Source organism: Mixophyes fleayi, chromosome 2 (assembly GCF_038048845.1).
Source record: "Mixophyes fleayi isolate aMixFle1 chromosome 2, aMixFle1.hap1, whole genome shotgun sequence".
In the NCBI taxonomy this organism is placed as follows: domain Eukaryota; kingdom Metazoa; phylum Chordata; class Amphibia; order Anura; family Limnodynastidae; genus Mixophyes; species Mixophyes fleayi.
In genome coordinates this window covers 177761555-177788836 of record NC_134403.1, presented here as the reverse complement: position 1 = coordinate 177788836, position 27282 = coordinate 177761555, and the positions used below count along the sequence as shown (strand labels likewise).

Genomic DNA, 27282 nt, shown 5'->3' with positions numbered 1-27282 from the left:
ATTTTCAAGGACCAGAAACTGGGCACGTACCTTGAACCTCTGTAAGCGGACAAATAGGTAGACCAACACATACAGAGTAGCAGTGTAACTCTAGATTGTGTGCAGCTCACAAATGAGCCTCAATGTCTTTATAATCTTCTGCCCACTGTACCCACTGTCACTATCTTCCTCTTTTCCGGCATCTGTAATTTTAGCTATCTGACATGTCGCTAATATTAATCTCTCACCTACAGAGTATTAAATAATAACATACCATTGTACTGTTTATTTATATGCTTTTGCAATGTCCAATGATTGAAGACAATACTAACCATAATATAAACATATATGCACTGATTAAAAAAAACAAGTTTAAATCTGCTGCAAGATATATAATCATTATTTAAAAATTCTAAATAAATAGAAAGTAAATAACAGGGAGAAGGGATAGCAAAGCAGCAATATTTTTAGAATCTTATAATACCTGCATTCTATTTCAAGTTGTATACATGTATTTTTTTCCTTTCCTGGATTATAGTTCTCATTTAATATTATACATTATTATATCATTAAATATTTTATTATATATTATACATGTTGTATTGGCCTAATGATACGCCAGATGAAAACAGTTGCCACAGTATTTCATTTTTTAAATACTTTCAATTGTATAACTTGTTTGGGTGATGCAAATTGATTGGTCCTCCAACACCCAGTTACTCCACAGTATGTGATATGTCTGATTTAGTCACTGACATTGATAAAAAAAAAAGGAGACTTTACTATCAAACCCAAATTGTGGCATATAAGTGCAATCAACTCTTCCAAGCTTAGTAACTTTGGAGAGTGCAGCTATGGAACAATGTTATATACCTTGTTCTTATGCCATGATTGAGTGTTGGCACTTTTAACAGTCTGTGAGCTGCACTTCCAGTGCACTTCAGACATTTTTTGGTCTTCATAACATTTTAATACTAACTTGGTCCTGTTTCTTTCCTGTTAGTGTCAGCAGCATGTCACCACCAAGTGATCTTGAATTCATAAATAGGGCGCTTGCAATAATAGTGATTTACAAGATGTTTGTCACACACTCCGATGCACTGGTGCTCCACAGTGATGCCTCTCTCTGACAGATCGGTAACTATGCAGTGCAGAAGATCGTACACATCAGCCACTGCTTCCCAGGGTCCAAAAGACACATCCACCTCGCAGTGGTGCTCAAATTGCTTGGATTCATTTTCACTCCTTTCAAAACGTAGTGTGTTGAATTGTGGGCACTCATAGGGAGTGATGGGCATCTCTTCCTTGAAGACACATACCTTCAATTTGGCAAAGCGTGCCTTCCTCTGGATCGCCCGAAGTTTCCCAATCTCAATAATGCGCTCCAGGTGATCTTTAAAGAACAGTTGTGGTGAAAATGGTAGAGAAAAATTAATTGACATTTGTATATTTATCACTCAGCTTTGAGCACATTAACTAAGCATTTTTTTTAAAGTGCACCTGTTGTGCAGATCTGGAAAATCTAATTGTAAAACCTAATTGAAATGTGTTGGGTTTTTTTTAAAAAAAAAACAAAAAAAACAAAACCATACCAACAGATGTAGCATGCATCAAATTGTCTTCTAATGCTTGGTTATTCTGTTGCCAACCCGTAGCTGATGAAGTACAATTTCACTCCTCATATTAACGTAAAACATCAAACCATTGAAAACTTTTACTAACAATACCATATGGTTCATAGTTGAATCATTATAAATTAATGAGGTTGCACTGATGACTGGAGTTCTGAAGTATTGGTATTTTTGTTTATTGTTCTGTACTGTTTCACCCTGTATAGTCTACTGTTTGTACTGTGTACGGCGCTGCGGAAATCTTGTGGCGCCTAACAAATAAATGATAATAATAATAATAATGACTAAATGACAGATGCTGTAAATAATAAAAACACTTAATTTAATTTTAAATGAATGAATCGGCAGCGTCTTTGGTGTGAGCGACATTGATGATGCCTGTGTTGCACAAGCTGCTGGAAGATGCAGAACTGGCAGATTAAACGGACCATAGGCTGGTATATTGTAGCTTGGAGGGATCAGACACACCAGATGAACTTTTATTATAAACCTTTAATGAGCATGACACATCCATAGAATGCTATATTTCTCTTCTAGCTGAGCCTTGTTTTGTTATTATTTTGTCTAACAGTAACTTACCAGCACATTGTCAATGTTTACTAATAGCACCTGACTGAATACCTTCAGCTACCAGACTGCTTAAAGCAGCAATTCTATGTGTAACAGCTGTTTTGAAAATAATGTATTTTCTGTACCATAATAAACAGCAAAGTTTTAAAAAGCAGTCAATAAAACTAAGCGCACGTTGCTGAATAGTGGTGGACTGCAAGTGATGGACATTTACTGTACCTCTGCTTAGACCACAGATGCTGCACAATGTAATAAAAAATAAAAATGGGCAGCAGTACAAAATAGACTGGTCTGGTTTGCTCTACAAGAGGGAGACCACAAACATGATGGGGACTGTCATTGTGAAAAACTGCCTCAGGCTGGTAAGTGCAGAGTTGGTGATTATATGGAGAAGAGGTTACTGACTCAGCGATAAAAGGCAGTGAGACTCATCCTGACCCACATTGGCTGTGGGGGCTGGGGAAATTAACATATATGGGATAGGAGTCCCTAAGACCCCTGTTCATTATACCCCAAAAAAGCACTAATAAATAACAATTTTAAAATAAAGTTTAATTGAATAAGAACTCTCCAATATCCTTTTAGAAACGTTATTAAATATAAAATACAATCTTTTTCTTAATGCAATGGAATTGACAAAAACAACAACATAGAAAATGACTCATGCTCAGAGCCAAGAAAAGATGTGAAATGACTATGATCATGAATAATGGGGACTCTCAGTGGTTTCCCATTCTGGCTGCTTCGTTGGTGGTGAAGAGAAGTCCTGTGAAACCACGGCTGTAATCACTTGAGCAACAGTCCTTTGTAAGTGAGTGGGTGGGTTATTATTTTAATGTTGATTTTTATGAGTTTGCATTTTTTTAGTTTTGAACTACATTAGATGAAGAAAGAAATGTTTACTAAATTTTTATTTTATATTTAATAAAGCGACGAGAGAGAGTTTTGAGGATTCTTTATTCACTTAAACCTTGTTTTAAAATTGTGTGTGCTATTTTTTTACTCTTGGTATAATGGGCAGGTGTCTTAGGAATACTTCCAATTCTCTGATGCTCATCTGCGCATTTTCCTGCATTCAGACTCCAGATACTGCCCATGCATTAATTTAAGCTGTTAAGTGAACATACTAATTTGATTCACAATGCACAGTATGAAAGCACTGCACAGTTTTCATTCATCGGACATACATAGCACAATTTTGTCAAGGTGCCATCTGGTGGTAGAGAAATGTAATGCAGGAAATTTCAATATCATGCTTTGGGAAACATACTTGAGGCAATGCAATGATTAACAAAACCACCTGGTGTTAGGAGACAATTTAATGCTTGCTACATCTGTCGCATTCTAGAGAAAAATAGCTTATGACATTATACGATTTAGCTATTGGTGGGGTGTGCTGTATGTTGAAGGACCTATTATATAGCTTGCACATTCATCATCATCATTTATTTATATAGCGCCACTAATTCCGCAGTGCTGTACAGAGAACTCACTCACATCAGTCCCATTGGAGCTTACAGTCTAAATTCCCTAACATACACACACACAGACAGAGAGAGAGAGAGAGAGAGAGAGAGAGAGAGAGACTAGGGTCAATTTTGATAGCAGCCAATTAACCTACTAGTATGTTTTTGGAGTGTGGGAGGAAACCGGAGCACTCGGAGGAAACCCACGCAAACATGGGGAGAACATACAAACTCCACACAGATAAGGCCATGGTCGGGAATTGAACTCATGACCCCAGTGCTGTGAGGCAGAAGTGCTAACCACTGAGCCACCGTGCTGCCCATTGAGCCACATTGTGGTGCAGGAAGAAATTCACATGCAGCAAAGAAATCTATGGGACATATTTACTAAGCTTTGGTTACGACATTAATGAACACCAATTTTATTAAAGACAAAACCCAACAGCAAACCGCTGAGTTTGTCAAAAGCGCCGCTTAGTAAATAGACAACCTAGACTGAGTGAACCACCTCTTGGTGATTATTTTGCATTGGCCAGGCTAAAAGAAATAGACAATTGATTTCTATTTGACAATTATATGCAGTTTCATTCCTTCCTATCCAGCTTCATCTTTGTTTTATGCACATCAAATGTTAATATTACCATTTGTATACATGCTGGGATGTCACAAGACCCAAAGGTCTTCTGACCTATGGAACATGGAAGTACTGCTTCAACACTAACTGCAAAATGTTAATATAAAATCACTATCCACTAAAATTAGGCTTTTCCAGTTTTGCCGATGTCAGATCTCCAAAGTTACTTATAAGGATAATTTATGCAGAATTAGTTCTATGCCTTGGAGTGACTGGCCCTTGAGGGCAGCCTAAGGGTTCTCAACCTGTTCCTTCACTCATTTTATCTCCAACCTCCACTGTGACTGTTACTACATGAAAGGGATGGATAGAAGATGCAGTCAATTCACTGTCGCATCTGCCACCCACTCTCTTTATGCATTATCAGTCACAGTCGCTCAGCGGAGCAGAGTGGTGTGTCTTTAGAGTGGTGTGACTGCTGAAAGTGTAGTTGTACCACAACCTCCTCGTGTCATCTAATTATGGGAATCTGGTAGGTAAAAGAGTGGGATTGTACTGCAAAACAAATATATTGAAGGTTCAGCTTAATAGATTTTTTAAGAGACAATAGCTGTAGCTATTGAGGTACAAGCCATATTCAAATACACATTCCATCACAAAACAAGAGAAAGAAGTGGAGATGGCCTTGTTCTGGAGTACAAAAGATCATTAAAGATTAGGAGCAAAAGAGGCATGATTTGCATTTAGTAAATAAAAGTAAAATATTTCACATGTAAAATGTATATAAGAGACTGAAATCACAGGGAACAGTGTGGAAAATGTCAACGTGACAGCTGAAAATGCAATATTGCCTATGAGGATCTATAGCTTTCCTTACCTTTATAATAAGGCATTAAGTCCAGAAAAGCTTGCCTCACTTTTTCTCCAGTAAGAGGCTGCATTTTGTCTAAAAGGTCAAGCAGAGGCCCAATTGAGTAGTACTGAGCCTCCTTGTGCACCATTTTCACACGATCTCGTGAAGGAAGTTCACTACAGCGCAAAAAGTTTAGAATGTCCCTGAAAACACAAACATTCATTAATATTAATGATAACACAAATGTCTGATCACAATTTCTTAAAAATATTACTAATTGAAGGAGAAACACCTGCACTAAAAGTTACTTTTAAAACTTTTTTGAATTTTGTTTTTATTAGCACAATGCGGTGTCTGAAGTTATTCTTCTTTTGACCTATGGAATTTTTTTCTCCACCCAAATGAATTTCATATTGGGTTTTATTTCCAGGACAGATTGTTGAGGAAATATATATATTTTTAATTTCTGGGCTTTATATAGGAAAAATGGGACACAATATCCCGATTTTATTCTGTAACTTGTAAAGGTTATAGCCATACTAAATATGTGTGCTTTATTAGCTACTTGATGTAAAAGTGTGGGTCATAAATAATAATGAAACAAACAAAACACAAACACTGCTGAACGCTTATTGTAATTGTGTTTGGTAAAAATATAGATCTCCAGTAATGATCAGTCCACTGCTTTGTTAAATGAATTAAACCACTGCTTGATAAAAAAAAACCAAGCAAAATAAACAGGTAAATAAAGGTATTACTTTGTGATGAATAAAGAGAAACAGGAGGCACCCTGTGATGAATTAAGACAAATAAACTACGTACCGACTAGGGTACTGGATAATAGCTTTTCAAATATCCTGATGTAGCGTGTTCTTCCTTGAATCCTGGGTAGAGGATATATCAGCTGATTACTCAACTACATCTAAGGTGGCCCTTGATAAGTGCTGTAGAACATTCACAATTCTTCAATCCACACAAACTAACACATGAGTAAGCATAGTTAACCTCAAATATATTATGAACATGTAATGTAGCACATGATAGTGTAGTATTTTTTACAATTCAAAATGTATTTGACCCAGTATAAAAATGCATATATTAATTGTAAAAAAAACAAAGACTCATCTGCGATTCTGGTAAAGGTCCAAGTTTAGATTCTTTCGTATAGTGATAGTTTTCTTGCCCAAAATGCACCACTCTAAAAAGGTATCTGAAAGTCAGTGCATGATAAGTCTTAGTACCAATAATACATATAGGATAGCAGCAAACCTCACCTCCCATTTCGTTGTTAGAAGGGGGGATGTGCTGCTATCAGAACTGAGGTGTGCAAATTTACCAGCAGACATGGAACATCAATTATCAAGCATCATTATTTTTTTAAATTGCAGATTTTCTTTGATTTTTGTCACAGGATTTAAAATGGTAATGTTATCAAAGGCAAAACCTGGAGTGTTGGACTGGAAATTATGTAATTGAGTTGAGAATAGTTATTATCTGGTGAAAGAAAGGTTTGTTGTCCAGAGCCAGAGTCATGCACATTAAATTAATCCATGATATATTCCACAAGCACAGGTTCAAAGAAGACTAGTTCAATAAGCTCCCAGTTTGTTGGTTTCAGGAAGCTGTTTATATAGGCCTGTGGCAACTAGCCTTAGGTGTTAATAATTGATCATCAGTAAGAGGTCATTAGATCGTCTCTGATACAGTTTAGCAAGATGTAATGCACAGGTTACGAATTGAGCTATGGTTCACTGCACTAAGACTTCACTGCTGCAATTCAGATTTCACTGGTTTGATTCCTGCAAAGGTGATTTTTACCGTTTTGGGGAATGGAATTAGCTGGGAGCATGACAGTTTTTGCGAGAGCATTATTGTGACAGGATTAAAATCATATATAAGCCAATTAATACCGTATTAAATGTATTCATTTTATATAAATACAAGTTAACCCGTGCATGATACTCATGCATTCTAGTCAAATCAAGCTACTTAAGGTGTTAAAAAGGTTCTTGTCATGCATTTGGGCCTAGCCCAGGCCTCCTCAGGGGAAGAGCGTTACTTCCCGATGCAAGCGCCCTTTTTTAACGTGGTTTTGTCCACATGTCACCACCTCATCATTTTTCTCCATCACCTCATCCTTCATCTTCATCGCCACATCCTTCATCAAGCTACTTAAGGTGTTAAAAACTCCCCACTGTCACCCCCGGCAACCACCAACCACTCCCAACTGTCACTTCTCCTTCAAGAAATATATAGGTCAGTGTATAACTCTGCCCAGCAGGTGGCGCTGCAGCTTGGTTTTTTTTCCCCACACACGCCACTAGGCATTTATATAGTAGACTACACTATTGTGTGTTACTTTACATGTTCCTTATATACCTGAGGTTAATTACTCTTATTCATTCATGAGTGTGGGGGTAATGAAAAATTGTCCTACATCACCACCTTAGAAACAGTTCAGCAATCAGATATGTCCACTACCCAGAAATCAAGAAAAAACACTCTAGCTGTTATTTGATAAGCTATTATCAAGTACCTTATCAGGATAGCAACAGGACTTTTAGATGTCTGCCACCCTTTTATCTTTATTGAGAGTTATAGTTATGGACTTCCTTGGATAATAATTGTTGATTTGTTTTTAGCCAATATATGTTTTGTGTGATGGTGCCAAGTGTATATTGATTGCATAAGATCTTATATATTTTCATATATATATATATATATATATATATATATATATATATATATATATATATATATACTTCCATTTATCAATAATAAACATTATTGCACTATGTCCTGCTGTCCAATCTCTTGACCACCAGTACTGTTTGGAAAATAACTCATATTAATTGAAGTTTATCATTTTATCTGTGCGTTTTCTAATTTTATTTTACTTTATGATTTGATCCACTATAGGCAAAGACTTTTTTTAATTTGTATTCATTTAAGTTTTACAATAGCATATAAAAACCAGGACATATGTCCAAGACCTCCACATTCTATGTTATAGCATGGTACCACACACGGAGCAATGTCAAAGACCACAAATCTCTAAGTGTTTCAAACAGCTCCAAAAAGTGCCTTTGGTGTTACAGAAGAGGGGAATCTTATAAGGATCAAGTGGGACACCCAATCGTATGATGCATGTAATCTTCCCGGCTCACCAATGTTCTTAAATAATACTGTTTAAATGTATGGCCCGAGGGGCTACAATGCTGTGAAATTGATTTTTGCAGCCTTCTGAAAGTGGAGGAGCAGAAATATAAATATTAAGTCTATGGAACTCAGAGCATTAAACACTGTAATTTGTTTTACTGTTTATTCAAATATGCTGTTTTTAGCCCTACAAGTAATACATTATTGTTTTGTTCAACAAAAATGGTCAGGAAGTCAGAAAAGAGAACATGTGTAATTTAAAATATGTAGTAGTTTTTTTCTAACTTTTCATTCTTCTACTGTGTTGTTTGTTTTCCTCTTGGAAGACATAAATAATAGAATGATTTCAAATAGTTGTCAGCTGAGCTGGTCAACAAAAAATTAGTGCACGTCACCAGAAATAGATGGTAACAGGTCCAAGTGGTGTGCGAGTCTTCCTGCAGTCAGTTTGACTCTCGGCATCACCTGAACTTGAATTTGCCTGCTCTATAGGCCCCAGAGATTATGAACTGCTAAAGAAACATCTGCAAGTCCTGACAGGTCTGTTTATTCCTGTAACTATGTAACAATTAAGAATAAAGCTGGCCTGGGAGAATTGCACCAAAACTAAACACTTTATCAGAAACAACTTAAAAATAAAGCTCGTAATTGATGAAAGTACATTATCCTCTAAATATACATAGGTGTGTGTGTGTGTGATGATAGTATTTGCTATCACACGAAAAAACATGATCGTTTGATACTTGCATGATAACTGACAGCCCTTCAAATAGTCATAGCTTTTACTCCATAAAACATGCACACACTGGTGCAAAGTATCATGGGAGTCACGAAATTATGTGTTGTTAGCTTTTTATTAGCCTTGTTAATAACAGTACCTTTATCCATGAACGCATGAAATCTGAGCTCAGACAACTCTGTTCCAAACCTGGGTCATTGATTTGAGCCATTAAAAGGGATTTTTTTTTTTAACTGTACTGCTTTACAAAGGAATCACTTCTGAAAATACAAGCATTTCTGAGATACAGCCTTTCAAAAAATGTCTTCCAATGAATAAGGGTCTGGACAAAGTAGCAGGCAATATGGTCTATAAAGGTCTGTGAAGAATGTCTGTGCAATGGGATTTGTGCAAAGTGGATGGATGACAATGTTGTTCTGTGCAACATGGCTTATTGATTCAGCACCAATGGCAGAACTACATCCCCTGCAGGGGGTGCAACCGCTAAGAGGACAGGAGGTAAATGGGGCACTGCATTGCTGGATAAACTCCCAGAGGCCCTCGCTCTTCTCTTCTGAGCAGGAACAGAAGAGGGAGCTAAACATACATTTTGTAAAAAGATACTTTACAATATCTTAAATTAAATGGTATTTTCTATGATGATTGTAATATACCTAATATGCTAAATATGATGTGTCAATTGTAATTAGCTGTGTATTTTTGCATTAATTGAATATTTATTACAAAGTTATTAAAAAGGGTTCATGTGACCTATACGTTATTCATATTTAGCCATAGAACAGTAGTTTCTTCAAACTGGTTCTTGAGATGGTAAACCTGCTTTCAACGCGAATTGGCCTGTGTAATCACAGTGGAATAATCATAAGGGCACAGTGCTGGCATGATGAAGTACGGAGGTAGTAAGGAGATCACAAGTGGGGGCCCCAAAATGGCACCCTGCCTATTGGGCTGTTTGGTCTTACCCAAAGTATGTTCCATCTCTGTCAATGAAGTATCTCCCCTCGGCATCTGTTGGAATGTTATGACGTCCGCTAAACATGGCAGCCAACATGGTGTCCTCATACCTCTGAAGTGTTGACAGTCTGGTGGTGAAGTACATCCCACCCACATTAAGTGGAATTACTTCAGGAAGCTGCGGAAGCATAAACAATACTGTACTTCTTCAACCACTAATTGCACTGAGGTTTAAAATGAAGCATTTTTATGAGAATGTTTTGAACTTAAGCAATAATAAAATAACTATGGAACTCTGAAAGTATATAGTTAATACACATATGTGTGTCTGCTTTACACTTGAGCAGCGTTCAGACTTTCAGCCACAATTACATAAAAACAGAGGGAGCCGACTGTGTGCGAGTGCATTGCTTTTCATTTTAAATGATATAACAATTAAAGCAAAATTGACTAAAACTATCAAGTTTTAAAGCAGCCTAGTTTGAACTTTAACAATAACTAATAAATAATTCTTAACAAATTAACCAGTAATTTGTGAACAGGAGGCCAATCTACTTTACCCTACTGGCCTCATTGGAAGATACTACATAGGCCTTCTTGGTCCTCAATTGTCTACGTACAGTCTTCTCTGTAAGGGCATGCTGTGTGTTAGTCACTACTGTTGTGTGGCAGTCACTGCCATTGTGGATCTGTATGTCAGTTTGAGTCTGGGTGTGTCAGTCTGTTATTGTGGGTCGTCTGCGTATCAGTCGGTCACAGTGTGCCAGAGTCAGCATGTACAGGGGTGTAACATAGCTGATTTTTGTAACTAAAAGTTATGTATTATAAGGAATAATATAATCCCTACCATAAATATTAAATATATCAGAAGTGCTGTATAAATGCACTATTCTATGGTCACGGAACTCCTGAGTGACTTCTAATATGGTTATTTTATACCATAGCTTCCAAGCAACCCGATGTGGGCAGGGATGCCTGATATGAGGGCTCTGCCCCACTATCAGTTTTGTCCTGATTGGTGGGAAGTCTTGAAGGCATTCTGTCCATGACTGCAGAGCAGCAGTGAACAGATGCCGTGTGCACTGAGCAGACTAGCGCTTGCTAGACATGCCCCCTGGATGTGGCCACTCTCCCATCTCGATATATCATACTGAATAGTAGTGGGGCTATTCTTGACACCCCCTGTACAGTGTGTTCCATTGTAATAGGGAACTGACTGCTGGTGCATGTGGAACTACAAGTGCCAACATGCCAATGGCTGCCAGAGTATGCTTTAGCTTGTGGAACTACAAGCACTAGCATGCCATGGTAGCCAGGGTTCACTGGGAAATGTAGTGGCACATTAGTATTTAATAGCAAAAAAGACACTGTAGTAAAAAACATTTTAATAACAATAATTCTTGTTTTCCTCCATAGGGAAATTAAATATAAAACCATGTAGGATGACTGCAACTTGCTTGTAGCGAAGCTGCGAGCAGAATGAATGAATGAAGTGGTCGATACACACTCAACCAAATAGAGCGGCTTACATCTGATTGGATGGAGCATGATAAAACCACTTTGATTAGCTGCATGTATTGAACCCTCAAGGCCAATTAAATTAATTCATTTTTGTTGCAAGTTGCAATCTTACATGCTATTTTATTTTCTATAAAAAGATTCCCTTTGGAATTAAGTGCATAATAAAAAAGTAAACAAGTGGTTTGGGGATGTTTTTATTGTAATTAAAATGTTTTATTCATAGTGTGTGTATTAGATACTATTATGGAACTATATGTACCAGCGGGCTCTGGCTACCTGGCACTGCTTACTGTTTTTGCAGGAGGTCTGCACTCTTGTTGTTCTCCTGATTTAGGGGTAAACAGCCCCAGCTATAGCACTGGTGTTGGCTACTCATTTAGGGGTGGGGCGAGGTGCCAGTTTTTACATTTTTTAAGTTATAGGGGCTTTTTAACACCAAAGATATGGCATTTATCAGGATCAAGTGGATGATAAATGGCATATCTTTACTACAGCCACACCTATATGCCAGAGCTTATCTTTGATGCAGCGCCATATATATATATAATGCATACGTGCAAATCAAAAATGCACAGATTGACACTTAAGGACAACAGTCACTGCCTGTCTACAATAGTTTGAAGTATGAACTTTAATCATTTACAGTTTCTTCAGCTTTGCTTCCTCTCAATTTGGCAGAAGCCCCACTACAGAGGTGCACACCTGGCATAGGAACATTTGTGTCATACACTATAGACTAGCAGTTGTTGCCACCAGGGGTTGGCTGGCAGACTTTAGCCCAGGGGGCAAGCACACAGCACTGGCCCATAAGTAGCGTCCCATTCTTAAAGAGTGGTTTTCGGTACAATATATATTTATCAATATAAAAAGAGGCTATTTTAGTGTTGCTTAATTCAGCGATACTTAAGAATTATAAATGATAAATCTTAAATTATAAAAATAAATAATGCAACAAAAAAGCAAACTTCACTTTATATTACATTTTATTTTATATGATCCTATTCCATACAGGTTTTTTTTTTTTCTTTTTTTACATACCTGGATAATTATAACGGGATTTCTCAAAAGGCAAAAAACCTGTTTGCTTTAAAAACCTGATGGTTTGCCAGCAAAAGGGCTTGCTTTTGCATTGCCCTATATACTAACAGGGTTATTAATTGTTTTAGGGTTGCATAAACCAAATAATATTAGGGCTGGTACTGGGAGGAGTAGAGCACTAAGTGTCAATCTGACACCCTGGCCCAGAGCTGGGTTAAGGTTCTGGGGGGCCTAGGGCACTTTAGACAGGGTAACCCTCTATGATGTAACATGGTTATCATTTTAGACATATGCACAGGCTATACTGTGTGCACTACTGTTAGGTGCACACAGTTCTGCCTTCACAGTACACTGTGAAGCAGGACATACCTCCCAACTGTCCTAAGCGAAAGAGTCACCCAATTCAGGACTGTCCCACCAGATTAAGGACAGTTGGAAGACTGTCCTGCTCTCTCTTACTTGTTCTTGTCACCACTTGTGGCTGCTGCTTTCTTTAGCTCATTTGCTGGTTGTCTGGATCCTGGAATATTGGATGCCCTATTTGTAAAAAAAAATGAGTACATAAAATGTAGATAACTCCAACCAGTCCCTGTGTTAAATCAATAGCTCCCATGTTTTATAATTAGGCCTCCCTCTAGCCCCAGCATTACAATGATAATATTCACATTTGCTAAATAGATCTATTTTCCTCTAACCTACCCGACATTAAATAATTTATATTCGCATTTAATAAATAACCCTCCTCCCCAAAATCAGCCCCATATTCAATTAATATCGCCAAACCACCCTAGCATTAAATTAAAGGTCCCATCACCTAACCTTAAATTAATAGGCCCCACTATTAAATTAAATAGCCCCATCACCCCACAAAAAATTAGCCCCCACCTGCACTCAAATAGCCTTCCTCCTACACTATATTAAGACCCCCCTTCCCTCACATATTATATTAACACACTGGCCCTCACACCACCCACCCACCCACACACACACACACACACTAAGTTAACACACTGGCCCGCACTAACACAGACACTATATTAACACACTAGCCCCCACTCACACACGATATTAACACACTGGCCCCCACTCACACACACACTATATTAGCACACTGGTCCCCACTCACACACTATATTAACACACTGGCCCCCACTCACACACTATATTAACACACTGGCCCCCACTCACACTATATTAACATACTGCACACACAATATTAACATACTACATACACACTATATATTAACATCCCCTCCAACCAGGGTTGCCAACTCTGAAATGAAAAACAAGCAACCGTTTAGTGAAAAACAAGCCCAAAACAAGCCCAAACCAATCCTAAAAAGCCCAAAAAGAAGCCCAACTTACAAGGGATCGTCCTTTTCTAGAACACTAATTTCTACACTCAATCTCCATTTAGTAAACCTTTATAAACACAAGAGGACACATTTCTACACTGATATGGCAAAACAAGAAGCAAATGCAGTAAATTACCCTTCTGAAATGGGGGAAACTGACATGGCTGCAGATTCATTAATCATCCCCAAATACACACAGATTCTTATTAACCATAATTACACCACAGCATCGCCCGGCAAGTGAAAAAGGCAAGATTCACAACATATACAAGAACTGATGTAACAGTATAAAATAATGCTCTGAAAGCAGTCATATGACATGAGCAGCTTACTGAATGGGAGGGGGTGGTATATAGCAGTGTTAACTGCTATAAGTGCAGCAATAGTACAGACATAGCACTTATCTCAGCAGGTTGTTGCAGATCTGTCTTCCTGTGATTTATTCCATGTCCTCCTCTGACTCCGTCCACCAACAAACAAAAATGCCACTTTATTGGAGGAATATCGCTACACTTGCCCATAAAACAAAACATTTAGTGATTGCCCCAATCACTAAATGTAAACAGACCAAAGAATAAAAAAAAATATGCAGTCTGAGGAGACCATGTGTAGGTAGTGTGTCCAAGCCCAAAAAGAAGCAACAAGCGGCAGCCTAAAAAAACCTGCAACTCGGGAAAAAAAGAAGCCCAATTCCGCTTGTTATAAGCGGAATTGGCAACTATGCCTCCAACGCTCACCTTGTTCCCTCCGCACTCCTGTCTGCAGCACTTCACACATTGGACAGCACCTGTCATGTGGTGCATGTCCCATGTGACAGCTGGGCTCTCACTGATAGGCCACATGCAGGGGAGGGGGGACGGATCAGGAGGATCCGTGGTCAATATGGAAGGTGGTTGGTCCCACCGGAGGAGGCGTCAGCCACCAAGTATTAGCGAGATGGGCCGGTCAGTCCACTGGCCCAAAATAAAAAATTTGCTGACCGGCCCAGCCTTACCCTGGTTGCCACAATGGTGAAAAAGGTGCTTGTTTGGGCAGGCCATATATATGTTTTAGTAAATTGATTTTTATTAAGCCTTTAATGAAATAGCACTGAAAACGTGTCTATTAAAGAGACCAAGGGGTATATTTATTAAACTTCGGGTTTGAAAAAGTGGAGATGTTGCCTATAGCAACCAATCAGATTCTAGTTTTCACTTATTTAGTACAGTCTACAAGATGACAGCTAGAATCTGATTGATTTCTATAGGCAACATCTCCACTTTCTCGAACCTGCAGTTTAGTAAACATACCCCCAAAATTATATTAATTTTAATGCTACCATTTGCATTCAATAAACATACTAATTCAATACACTTCTGTTGTCTGAAGCATTAAGCATTTAAATTTTTAGCTATGTACCGAGTACAGAAAAGTCTTGCTGAATTGCAAGGTAGTATTAAAAAAACATTACTGACATTTACAGGAAGCTAACCACTTTGCATTTCTAATGTCACCTTCAATATTTTCCATTTTAAATGTAATATCTCTTCATCGAGTGAAGAGAAATGCCTAGCAGTGCATCTTTCATCCAGGTCAGCAGCCTGGAAGATGCCCTGTAACTACAGCTGTCTGTGAAAACGTTATCAGTAGAAGGCCAGGAATATTGTTCCTGCCTGTTTTTATTGGAATGAATTCCACAGGCTGAGCTTCCAGGACATCCTGTGCATATACGTCTGGCGATGGTGAGAATGCGGTGGACGATGTATGATAGTTTTTAGTAGAGTCAGGGACACTAGACTAAGAAATATATTGCTATTCCTATATATTTATTAATAAGAATTATATGGCATATAAAAATACAATAATGATCCCTTGCCATGCACACTGTTAGGAGGGATTGCTGAATGTATTACATAAAAGGCATACATTAAATGGGATTTATTTGACATGATTCCATCCTTGCTTTCTCACAACTATCACATTACATTTTTTATATTTACACAGCATATGTGTAATATCCACATACACATATAAAATTGCAATTACCTGTACAGCTCAGTATACTGTGGCTATAAACAAGTTTTCTCCACATCTGACATGTTATTACATTCTATACTCTTCTTCTTACATCATGGAATCAAAATTTATTTAGTAATTTTTATACATGATCAAAACAAAATATTCTGCAAAAAAATAAAATAACAAGTCTAAAGCATTTCCTGAATTAACTGCAAATGAAAATAGACAATAATGGATTACATAAGTATTTACCCCTTTTGTTAAGATACATTTAATAAGTCCTAGTCAAATCAGCTCTCTTGAGTTCGCATAATTCATTGATTGGAGTTGACCTGCATTGAACCAAGGCGTTTCAATTGTTTGAAAAATAACCCACAGTTGGTTAACACAGTTCCAATAATAAACTTTATCAAGAAGATAAAGTCATACAAAGTCATAATAAAAATCAGTTATAGAAAAGCAATTGTTGAAAAGCACCAAACAGGGGGAGACATTATAAAATGTGGCACTTATAATATCCCACAGAGCAGTGGTCCCATTATATTTTTTTCGGTGGAGTAAAAGTACTCCTAATATTTCTATCCAAAGAGAGGAATGGAGTTACATAAGTAATCCATCATAATGGTAAAAAGCACAGATGCACTGTAATAACAAATACATATTTCTATTTATAAAATAACAAAATCATAGAATTAAATATATGTATATCAGCATGTATAAAATAATAATAATAATAATAATAATAATAATAATAATACAGCAGCATATACAGGTTCACAGATCTAGTTAATAAAAAATAATCTGCAACATGGATGCACTTTACTCAACTTGCAATAGACCTACTTAAACAAAAATCTACATTTTCCTACAGATATGTTTACATGCAGTTAAAATGGGCTGGACATGTGCACATGCATTTGTGAACGTGTCTAGAACGCAAGTAGTACGCTTTGTCCATTCAATTCAATTGCCCATTAATTTCAAGGTTGTTGCCAGTATTTGCCCTACATATAAAAACTCCATCAAAATGAAAGGGCTATAGAAATGAATGTGAGACTCTCCACACATAAAACAAAACAAAACGTACAGAACAGCTCCTACTACCCCTTGGACTGGTTTCCACTAAAACAGAAGGACAAGATCTGGAGTGATCCCTCGCTTGAATGGAAACCAGTCTCAAGCTAAACAGATCAGAATTGTCCTAGACTCTTTTAAGCAACTCAACCATTCAAAAAACGCTTTCTATGCTAGCTGCTGTGTGATTGGTTGACGATGAGGGGAGTCCTAGAGACTCCCTGCTTTGATAATACATAAATATATATTAATTGATATTGGGGGGAAAACAATTAACAATCATGTCAATGGTCAATTCATGTCAATGTCCTTTTGATTTCAGTTAATAAGGATTTTGCCTTCCAAAATACTCAAGGATACCCATCCCCTTCTTTTCTCTCCCCTCTCCCTGTCAATATTAGTTTATCCACTTTTGTGAATTCTGTTGAAAGTTTATGAACACAAAACTTGTAAGACGTGTAATCTTTTATCTGTCTTACAATAATAAGAATGTTGGTCAAGACAAAAACATAAATCAAATGCAACATTTAAGGCCAGTAGGTACAGGATCTAACCCTACCATTGTTGCATTTGAAGCTGTTGATTCTTTCTTTAAAAATCTATTGTGCACTATTACAATTTTATGAATGACATTATTGTTTTATTTTTATTTTCTACATGTCCCTATCTTCCTATTTGTTGCATATGTAGCCTAATATACTTACTATGTAGAGAGCAATAATCAAAAGCAAATTATTAATTGAAAACTTAACTAGAACTAATCAATGTGATTTTCAACCCATCCAAAAAAAAAAGTCCCCACCCTAAGGTAATAATGTATTTATAAGAAACAAACGAGAATGGTCAGTGTGTTCACATAGAGAGCTGTATTTTTGGTTTTTAAATGTAGTGCAACAAATGTTCAATAATCAGTGTTTAGTAAACCACACAACCCGCATATACACATGTCTGTAGTCACCAGAACATATATAATAATACTATGTATGTGCACCGTCCTTGCAGTAACAAGTGGCAGAGGCACATCGCTCTATGCACAATCACCAGAACATATATAATAATAGTATGTATGTGCACCGTCCTTGCAGTAACAAGTGGCAGTGGCACATCACTCTATGCACAATCACCAGGACATATATAATAATACTATGTATGTGCACCGTCCTTCAGTAACAAGTGGCAGTGGCACATCACTCTATGCACAATCACCAGGACATATATAATAATACTATGTATGTGCACCGTCCTTCAGTAACAAGTGGCAGTGGCACATCACTCTATGCACAATCACCAGGACATATATAATAATACTATGTATGTGCACCGTCCTTGCAGTAACAAGTGGCAGTGGCACATCACTCTATGCACAATCACCAGGACATATATAATAATACTATGTATGTGCACCGTCCTTGCAGTAACAAGTGGCAGTGGCACATCACTCTATGCACAATCACCAGGACATATATAATAATACTATGTATGTGCACCGTCCTTGCAGTAACAAGTGGCAGTGGCACATCACTCTATGCACAATCACCAGGACATATATAATAATACTATGTATGTGCACCGTCCTTGCAGTAACAAGTGGCAGTGGCACATCGCTCTATGCACAATGTCCTTCAGGAGACTAGCTGATGGGCAGACAAACGCACCAATCCCTGTATGCAAACAATGTCTACAACCAATGAGTGCAAGCAGTAGGAGGGCTGGAGGAGGCTGCTGGGGGAGACCTGACGTTTACTCTTCTCCACCTGAAATAGTAACGGGCCAGGTTGCACACAGAGGACGGCTGCCCTGCGCACACTGCTGGCACAGCACCTACCTGCAGCGGGTGCAGACTGCCGTGCAGGGAGAAAGTGGCGTTGCTCGGGGTGGGCGTGGCTGGCTCGATCAGCTCATCTTCAGCATCAGAGCTCGACATGGCATCATCCGCGTTCCCTCTGTCTTCAAACGGCACCGAGACTACCACCATACCTCTGAGTGTCTCTGCCAGGGACCGCACTTGCCAGAGATGGGAAGGGCTGTGCAGTGATCCGGACACTGCTAGGTCACAGCTACCATAGACTCATGGTGTATGTATGTGTGTGTGTGTGCAGCTACTGCAATGAGTCCAGGAAGAGGGAGGATTTGTATGGTGGAGTGTCGAGATAAATAATGTACACTTTGTTTGCAGGCAAGTTACCTCTCTGTGCTATTATCCAATTGCATCTGTCACATCATCCCAGAGGTTCCCAGCTTCAAAACTGATGTGACATCACAGGGGTGGGATCTCATTCTCCCCTGTAAATCACGTGGCACTTATTTATTTCTCTGTGGCATTGTCACTGTGTCATGAGTTCTATTCCTGAGCATATCCTTAGCTATGTGGAGTTTGTACGTTCTCCATGTGTTTGTGTGGGTTTCTTCTGAGTGCTCCGGTGCTTTGGTTTCCTCCCACTCTACAACAAAACATACTAGTCGGTTAATTGGCTGCTATTAAAAATGTACCTTATTCTGACTTCGTATGTATGTTAGGGAATTTAGACTGTAAGCTCCAATAAACAGGGAGTGATGTTAGTGAGTTCTAGACAGTGCTGCGGAATTAGTGGCGCTATATAAATTGCTGATGATATACATTTATATATGTAAAAAATTCATAATTTATACATATATATCATACTTACCAACTTTTTTCAGTTGGTGTCCGGGAGACTCTCTGTGGCAGGTGGGGGCGGGGCGCCAAAATCACGTCATTTTGGCCCCGTCCCAGTGACGTAATGATGCAAATCGCGTCATTTGACAGCAGGGCCGGGGCCAAATGCCGCGATTCCCGGAGAATCGCGGCATTTTGGCACTAATTCGGGCAGATGCGGAAGTATGCCACACTCTCCCGGGAGACCAACCCGAAATGCGGGAGTCTCCCGGACATTCCGGGAGAGTTGGCAAGTATGATATATATTAAAGCCTATAAAACTATTATTCTGTGGGGCTGATTCAATTTGGCTACGTTATTCTAGGAATAGCGCAGCGCTGAAAGTATTACCGATAATACAGTAATTTTGACCCGGATCTTTGTTCGCAGCTGCGAGCAAAAATCAGCGTTAAAATTACCGAACTAATGGTAATACTGCGCACTTTTACCGTAGTAATGGTAATAGTGTGCAGGCCGCGTTATTCCCAGAATAACGCAGTTATCTCTTCTCGTATACCCTTTCAACCTTGTTCCCATTTTTTTATTCCAACATTTTTCAATGCTTCTTTAGTTATGTACATTATTTTGACGAGGGGAAATGTTGATACCATTTGTTACTATTTTTATGTTTATATTGCTCTCTTGTCTTTTAGTATGCTAAGAGGGGAATATAATTCTGCCGCGAGTAACGCAGCGCTAAATCTGTTACCATTAATACAGTAATTTTAACCCTGATTTCTGTCTGCAGCTCTGTGAGCTGCAAGCAAAAACCAGCATCGAAGATTACCGTATTAACTGTAATTACGCGCACTGTTACAGTAACATTAGTAATAGTGCACAGGCCGCGTTACTTGTTACAGTAACGCGGTCAATAAAATTCACCCCTAAATGTATTACTTAATTCGTTTGTCCTTCCACAAAAGAAGGAGTAGTCTTATGCACTTTTTCTAATATAATGACCAAAGCAAACACAATTTTGTAAATCTGTATTAATTTTGTACTCGTTTCATATTATGTTTAAAAGAAGAGAAGATATTTTTGTTTTAAAAATACAAATACTATGTAAAGAAATATCCAACTTATGTGTATTTAAAACTTGTGTTAGCTAGCGAGCTGTGGGCCCTGGTGCAGAGAAGTGAGGAGGAAGGAAACGGGACCCACAGCTCGCTAGTTCCCTGTGCAACTGGCCCTATTATCTTCAAGGGCCCCGGTGCACCGCACCTGCTGCACCAATGGTAGATCCACCACTGACCCCGTTAATTTATAGATATGTACACTTAAAAAATGTACATCAGTGAGATACACTATAAGGGGCATATTCAATTCCGATCCGCGGTATCGCGCCGGAACGGCCGCAAACCTAATCCGCAATAACGTGGATTTTCGTTCGCGGCCCATAGGGCTGCGTACGAAAATCCGCGTTATTGCGGTACCATATTACCGGCACTACTGCGCATTTTCCGCGGTAACGCGCGTTCGGATTGGAATTGAATATGCCCCTAAGAGTCAATTTGATCAAATAGCCCAAACTGTACCGAGCTAGTTATATCTCTGAATGGGGTATAATGGCGGCAACATTCACAGTGACACTGACTGCAAGACCTCATACTGCCAGTTTCCACCTTGTGCACCTTCTTAAGGCATGCTATATGCCAACTGCTGAGTATGTATACCTGACCTGAGCAAAGCTAAATCTCAAATGGGAGGCATGGTGTAGCCTTTTAAAGAAAAAGGCTATTTAAACTCTTATTATATAGCACCACTTACTCCAGGCCCTGGATAAAATAATACCCCATTCATACTGCACCAAAATCCCGGGTTTTTGCCGGGGTGAGCTCAAACGACCCGGGTCTTGGTGCAGTATGGATGGTACAAGTCAAAAATCCCGGGTCTAAAAATCCGGGTCTTCAACCCGGGATTTATCGAGGGGTAATTCCCGGGTCGGACCCGGGTTGCTTGCACTATGAATGGTGCAACCCGGGTTTTTCAACCCGGGTTGCACAGAAAACAAGCTGATTGGCTGTCTGCCTGTCTCTGGAGGATGATGTCATCAGTGGGAGCCCGTGGAAGATTCGAACAATCACCACCCACTTTTGCATCATCTTTATGCGTCAAAAAACCAGTCACCTTTCAATGACATCACCATTTTTCAGCCAATGAAAACTGCTCTGGTGATGACTCCCACAAATTGCCAGGGCACAGACTTGTGCAGTATGAATGGGGTCAACCCGGAAAATTTCCGGGTCCGAGGTGCAGTATGAATGGTGTTTCTGAGCCGGGACGCTCCGAGCCCCGGCAAAAACCCGGCTTGAAAAACCCGGGATATTGCCAGGGCGGCAGTATGAAAGCGGTATAAGAGATTAGTTTACAGAAGCCTTCACCAGCCTCCAAACCAGTCAGTTTTTTTCAAATCTACCTTTCACCTGTCACTCTGTGCCATTCAGCAGATAATCAGATCTAACTGGGGCATTATCTCTAGTGACACCTCTTTGCCATTTTCAGTACCCTGTTTGCATTATCTGCAGCCTAGGAGAAGGCCTAACGGTTTGCATAATTTCTCAGTAGCAGACTGATCACAAAAATTTAAATTTACAACATATTTCACTCCCTTTTTAAACCATTTTTCTCCCTTACCTCCCAAAACCCCTCAAAACAATTATATCATGTGAACGCATGTAAGCATAGCCCTTACATATGTTCATCTTTTGGGTAAGTTATATAAGCTGCAGTTCTCACTTTAGCGATTTATAGATGTTTTATTCAGTGTTTTATAATCCATGATTGGAATTTTTTTATTGCATATATATATGACTATAACACGTTTACTAGGCAAATGACTCTAACTTGGAAGTGCTACATCATGCTTATAAGCATTTACATCTACTCATTTCTTTGCAGTTTGACTAGTTTAAGTGTTTTATGCAGGTATATATTGTTTTTTTTATTTACACATTGATGTTTCTAGGGGGTGAGTTTTTGTGATTAGGCGTCATTATGTCTTTATAAGCGCCATTTTTAGAGCATTATATGTTTGGCAGCCCTTGACAACGGTGCCTGAGGAGCACTTATTTGTATATAACCTACCATGGGCAAATTGCTGCATTAAGATGAGTATAATTGTTTCCATTTTGCTGCCTTCTTGATGTCATCTTTGGAAGTGATTACCATTATGTTGGATATTTTGTAATGAACATAATAAATATTAAAAACAAGCAGTGCCGATTTCCAGGTTTGTACTTGGACTGAATTTTATATGAAAATATACTGAGAGCTCTCAATTTAAAAACACATGAATGTATGACCCAATATAGGGACTCTCATTGTTTAGAGTTGGGACCACCCCTTTAGCAGAAGTGCCTGGAGGGGACAGGTGGCTTTTTGTACATTTGCAAATGTGTGTAACTGAGATGTCTGCATTTTAGGTATAAGTAGAATAGTAACACTTACTGGTTGACAGCAGTGTGCTGAGGGATAACCCCGCCCTTTCAAGCACCTGTTGTGAACCTATAAATTGATTGAGCAACTTCCATTTCTGTATTGCCTGTCTATTCCCCATTCCTTCCCACCATTAGCCCACAGGCAGTTTGGCGACCATGCCCCTTATACCGCTTCTTTATTCCAACAATTATCATATGCAAGAAAACAATGCACAAAGCTAAGATATTTACCATGGTAATAACTGGAACTGGCCCCAGCTTTATCCTCACAAGTAAGATATGCAGGAAAATGACTCACAAGCCTAATATAGTTATTAGAATGACAACTGGGCGTGTTCTGCCTATCATGTATACACGACAACAACGTCCCCGGAACCAGTGCTTGGTGTACACAACCCCCTGATTCATGACGTGCTGCCCATGGTGACCCAAACATTGAAGCTGCAGTCAGGCAACCATCTTACCAAGGTAATTATGGATGTCATGTTGCTATATCTTGCACCCCGTTCTTCCACATCACACAAGGTTCAAATGACCCCCCCCCCCCCCCCCCCCCCATGTGGACTGAAGCTCCACACCCACTGCGATCATTGTTGGGATGCCTATTGTGAAATAATGCATCTCAAGTGTTGTCGGATCTTACTCCAAAGCTAGCACACATATCTTACAAATGGCTGTGAACTGAAACCTGGTTAATGCAGTTTTGATGCGCTACAGGAGCCCACTTATTTATCCACTGCAACTATACCGGTGGATCTGGGTGTCTTCTCGCCTGCATCTCCACCACCGCACCCAGCTGATTTGCCGTTTAAATCTTGCTTAGCATGTCATTAGATGACACTACAATGTTTTTTTGCAATAAACCTATGCCGGCTAACCAGCTGGACTCGGCCACCAGCTCACTAAACCTGAAAGCCCTACTGTAAAACAACAAAGGCAGTTGTAAACAATATGACTTCCCTTTCACTCTTATATAATACTGGCGCTATAGGCACTAATTCTTTTAATCTTTCTCTTGTCACTAGCTCCTAGGGGTCTGTTTTTCGTATCTTTTTCCTTGCCACAACTAATATTATAGTGCAGTATATAAATGCTTTTGTCATATCCACCTCGCCATTCAGCCTAGAGAAAAATGTCAGTATGGTGGTAACACTGGTCCTGGATGCCCCAGTGACATTAAGCTTGCCCAACAAAACTAAAATTATTTGCAGGGGGTCCCTGCGTCCTAACTGACTTAAAGTGTCTTCATTTTTTCCAGGCTGTGCTATAGGCTCTCAATGTGTTTGGTGCCATGGACTTCACTACTAGTTCACTTAGACAGGCTCGACTATCGGAGGCATGAGAGATCTACCCATTGGGGAACTCTTGCAGTGAGACTGCTCTAAATAACTCCCACTTCTGATGTGAGAGCACATCAGCTATCATGTTATGCTCACCCGGCACATGACTAGCCCCTGAATGTAATGTTATTAAGTAGGCATTTCGCCATTAACCATCTCAACCTGATGACTGGTGTGGATCATACTGATTGTTAATAGCACCATCCCTTAGTTGATGTACCAGAATTACATATGTCTATTGGCATCTCCACTAGCAGAAACAACTCCAGCGCAGCTAAATACCCAGTCAGCCCTTTTGTAACCCTCTTAGCAAGCCATGGCTGAGTGTAACATTCTCCATGTAAATTCATCTGGAAACCTGTGGCCCGTGATGCATTAGTAAATAGTTTCAATGCATGATTAGGTTTCACTACACTAGGCTATAAGCGCATGCCATTAAACTGCTGTATGAATCTTCCCCAGACCAATAGGTTCTCTCTAAGCTCCCTGCTGATGCGTATCAGGGTTTCCATTTATACAAATGTGACTTTCTTAATTTATGCACAAAGGTTAATCATCTCACCTAGCTTTGCTACATTCTCAAATAGGTGTCTGCATTCTAGCTTGCCCATGTCGATCTCAATGGTCAGCTAAGATATTATAGACTAAAGGCCTTCGGTTTTCTCCATTGCAAAGGGAATGCCAAATTCACTATGTATGTTGTCAAACTTCCGCAACAAGTAACCACAATGGCCTGAGTGTGCTAGGCCTGCCAGCAGAAAATCATTCAGGTAATGTGCAATTGATTTTCATTAGAGATGGTCACTGACCCCCGTGTTTTGGTTTTGGATTCGGTTTTGGATCTGGATTACCGTCGTGTTTTGGTTTTGGTTTTGCAAAACCGCCATTGCGTGTTTTGGTTTTGGTTTTGGTTTTGTTTGGTTTTGTTTTGCTTTTTTTGGGGAAAATCCATGTTTTTGGGCCTAAATTAACCCAATTTAGTGCTCCAACTGTTTTAGAGACAAGTAATCTAATTGTTGAGGTAATAAATCATCCAAAAAAACAGTTTAATTCTTCGTTGGTAGGCCTTCATTTATTCTACACACAAAACAGATTGTCTTCCTCTCCATCTATGCATATTGGCAATGCAGCCATCGTCTTTGAATGTATATTACACCCTACACTTATAGTTAAATATGTAAAGAAATAGAAAAAGCCAGTTTGGTTTCTGTCTCTCAAGGCCCCCTCCACTTGTATAAAATACCAAAAAATTCAGCCATTATAGACTGTACAATATTAATTGACATGGAGAAAGCCAGTTTGGTTTCTGTCTCTCTAGGCCCCCCTCCACTTGTATAAAATACCAAAAAATTCAGCCATTATAGACTGTACAATATTAATTGACATGGAGAAAGCCAGTTTGGTTTCTGTCTCTCTAGGCCCCCCTCCACTTGTATAAAATACCCAAAAATTCAGCCATTATAGACTGTACAATATTATGAAAAATGGACAAAGCCAGTTTAGGTTCACTCTGTCTATGACACCCTACCCTTAAGGATAAATTGCCCTAACAGCAGCCTTTCAAGATGGTATGTGATATGGAAATGCCACAAGTCCCTTTCCTCTTTGGGGGTAGATTGCACCCTACACTTACATAGAAAGTTTTAAAAAGATGTTATCTGCATCATCTTCAGCTTAATCCTCACCCTCATCAGTGTGTACGTCATCATCACAGACTATCAATTCATCGCCGCTTGAATCCGCCATTAGAGAACAGTCAGTGCTTGGATGTCTTGGATGGTGAAGGCCTTCCTCGTGGAAGATGTAGTTCATTTTTATGAACATCATTTTCTCCACATTTTTGGGAAGTAACTTTCTACGGCGATCACTGACTAAGTTCCCTGCTGTGTTGAACACTCGTTCAGAGTACACACTGGAGGGTGGGCAGCTTAGGTATTGCAAAGCAAGTTTGTACATGGGTTTCCAAATGGCCTGCTTTTCTTCCCAGTAAGGAAAGGGACTGTCTGACATTTCCATATCAACTACCTCTTGAAAGTAATCCTCCACCATCCTTTGACACATTTTTTTGAAAAATCCTTCAAACCAGCCCAGATGTTAAATTGTTCTGGTCTGCCCCCTGCGTCTTCCCTGCTTCTTTTTTGGAAATTTAATTTTTTACGAGCAGCAGATTGAGAAAGTGAAGGAGGACACGTCGTTAAGCCGAGGCCCAGTTCAGCGGCCAACTTGCTGAGCAATAGCTCCTTGCAAAAGTTCACATCTCGCTCATTTACAAGTAAAGACTCAATGTAGGTTTTAAATCTTGGATCAAGCACAGTGGCCAAAACGTACTGATCCGAGTTCAAGATCTTAATAACTCGAGGATCATTGTGAAGCGAATTAAGTACTTGATCGACAAGGCCAACATACTTTGCTGAATTGCTTGCTTTCAGCTCCTCCTTCATTTTCTCAAGCTGCTTTTCCAATAGTCTAATTAAAGGAATGACTTGGCTCAAACTAGCAGAGTCTGCACTCACCTCACACGTCACAACTTCAAATGGTTTCAGCACCTTGCACAGCACTGAAAGGATTCCCCACTGTGCAAGAGTGAAATACATCCCCCCTCCTTTCCCAATGTCATGGCTTGTTCAATATGCTTGGATGGCTTTGCGCTGTTCCTCCATCCTCTGAAGCATGTACAGGGTGGAATTCCACTGAGTTACCACCTCTTGCTTAAGTTGGTGGCAGGGCAAGTTAAACTGCTCTTGGAGCTGCTGTAATCTCCTACATGCTGTGGCTGAATGCCTGAAATGGCCTGAAATTTTACGGGCCACCGAAAGCATCTCCTGCACCTCACGGTTATTTCGTAGGAAGCTCTGCACCACCAAGTTGATGGTGTGAGCAAAACAGGGAATATGTTGGAAATCACCCAGCTGTAATGCTC

At 39.3% G+C, this 27282-nt stretch overlaps 1 protein-coding gene across 1 annotated transcript; it reads right to left on the bottom strand.

The window, feature by feature from the left end:
• Nucleotides 1-575: 575 nt before the first annotated feature.
• KCTD7 (potassium channel tetramerization domain containing 7) lies at nt 576-19182 on the bottom strand. Its single transcript, XM_075198077.1, has 4 exons — nt 18737-19182; nt 9934-10103; nt 5098-5276; nt 576-1372 (listed from the first exon to the last, which is right to left on the bottom strand). Exons 1-4 carry the CDS (start codon nt 18884-18886, stop codon nt 996-998), a joined length of 876 nt encoding a protein of 291 aa, XP_075054178.1. The 5' UTR covers nt 18887-19182; the 3' UTR covers nt 576-995.
• Nucleotides 19183-27282: the final 8100 nt, after the last annotated feature.

Coding starts and splice junctions, on each gene's coding strand:
- KCTD7 (XM_075198077.1), bottom strand. CDS start 18,886: ATGGTGGTAGTCTCGGTGCCGTTTGAAGACAGAGGGAACGCGGATGAT. Junction 5,277..9,933: donor AGAGATGGAACATACTTTGG/GTAAGACCAAAC, acceptor TTGTGTTTTCAG/GGACATTCTAAACTTTTTGC. Junction 1,373..5,097: donor CTTAATGCCTTATTATAAAG/GTAAGGAAAGCT, acceptor TGTTCTTTAAAG/ATCACCTGGAGCGCATTATT.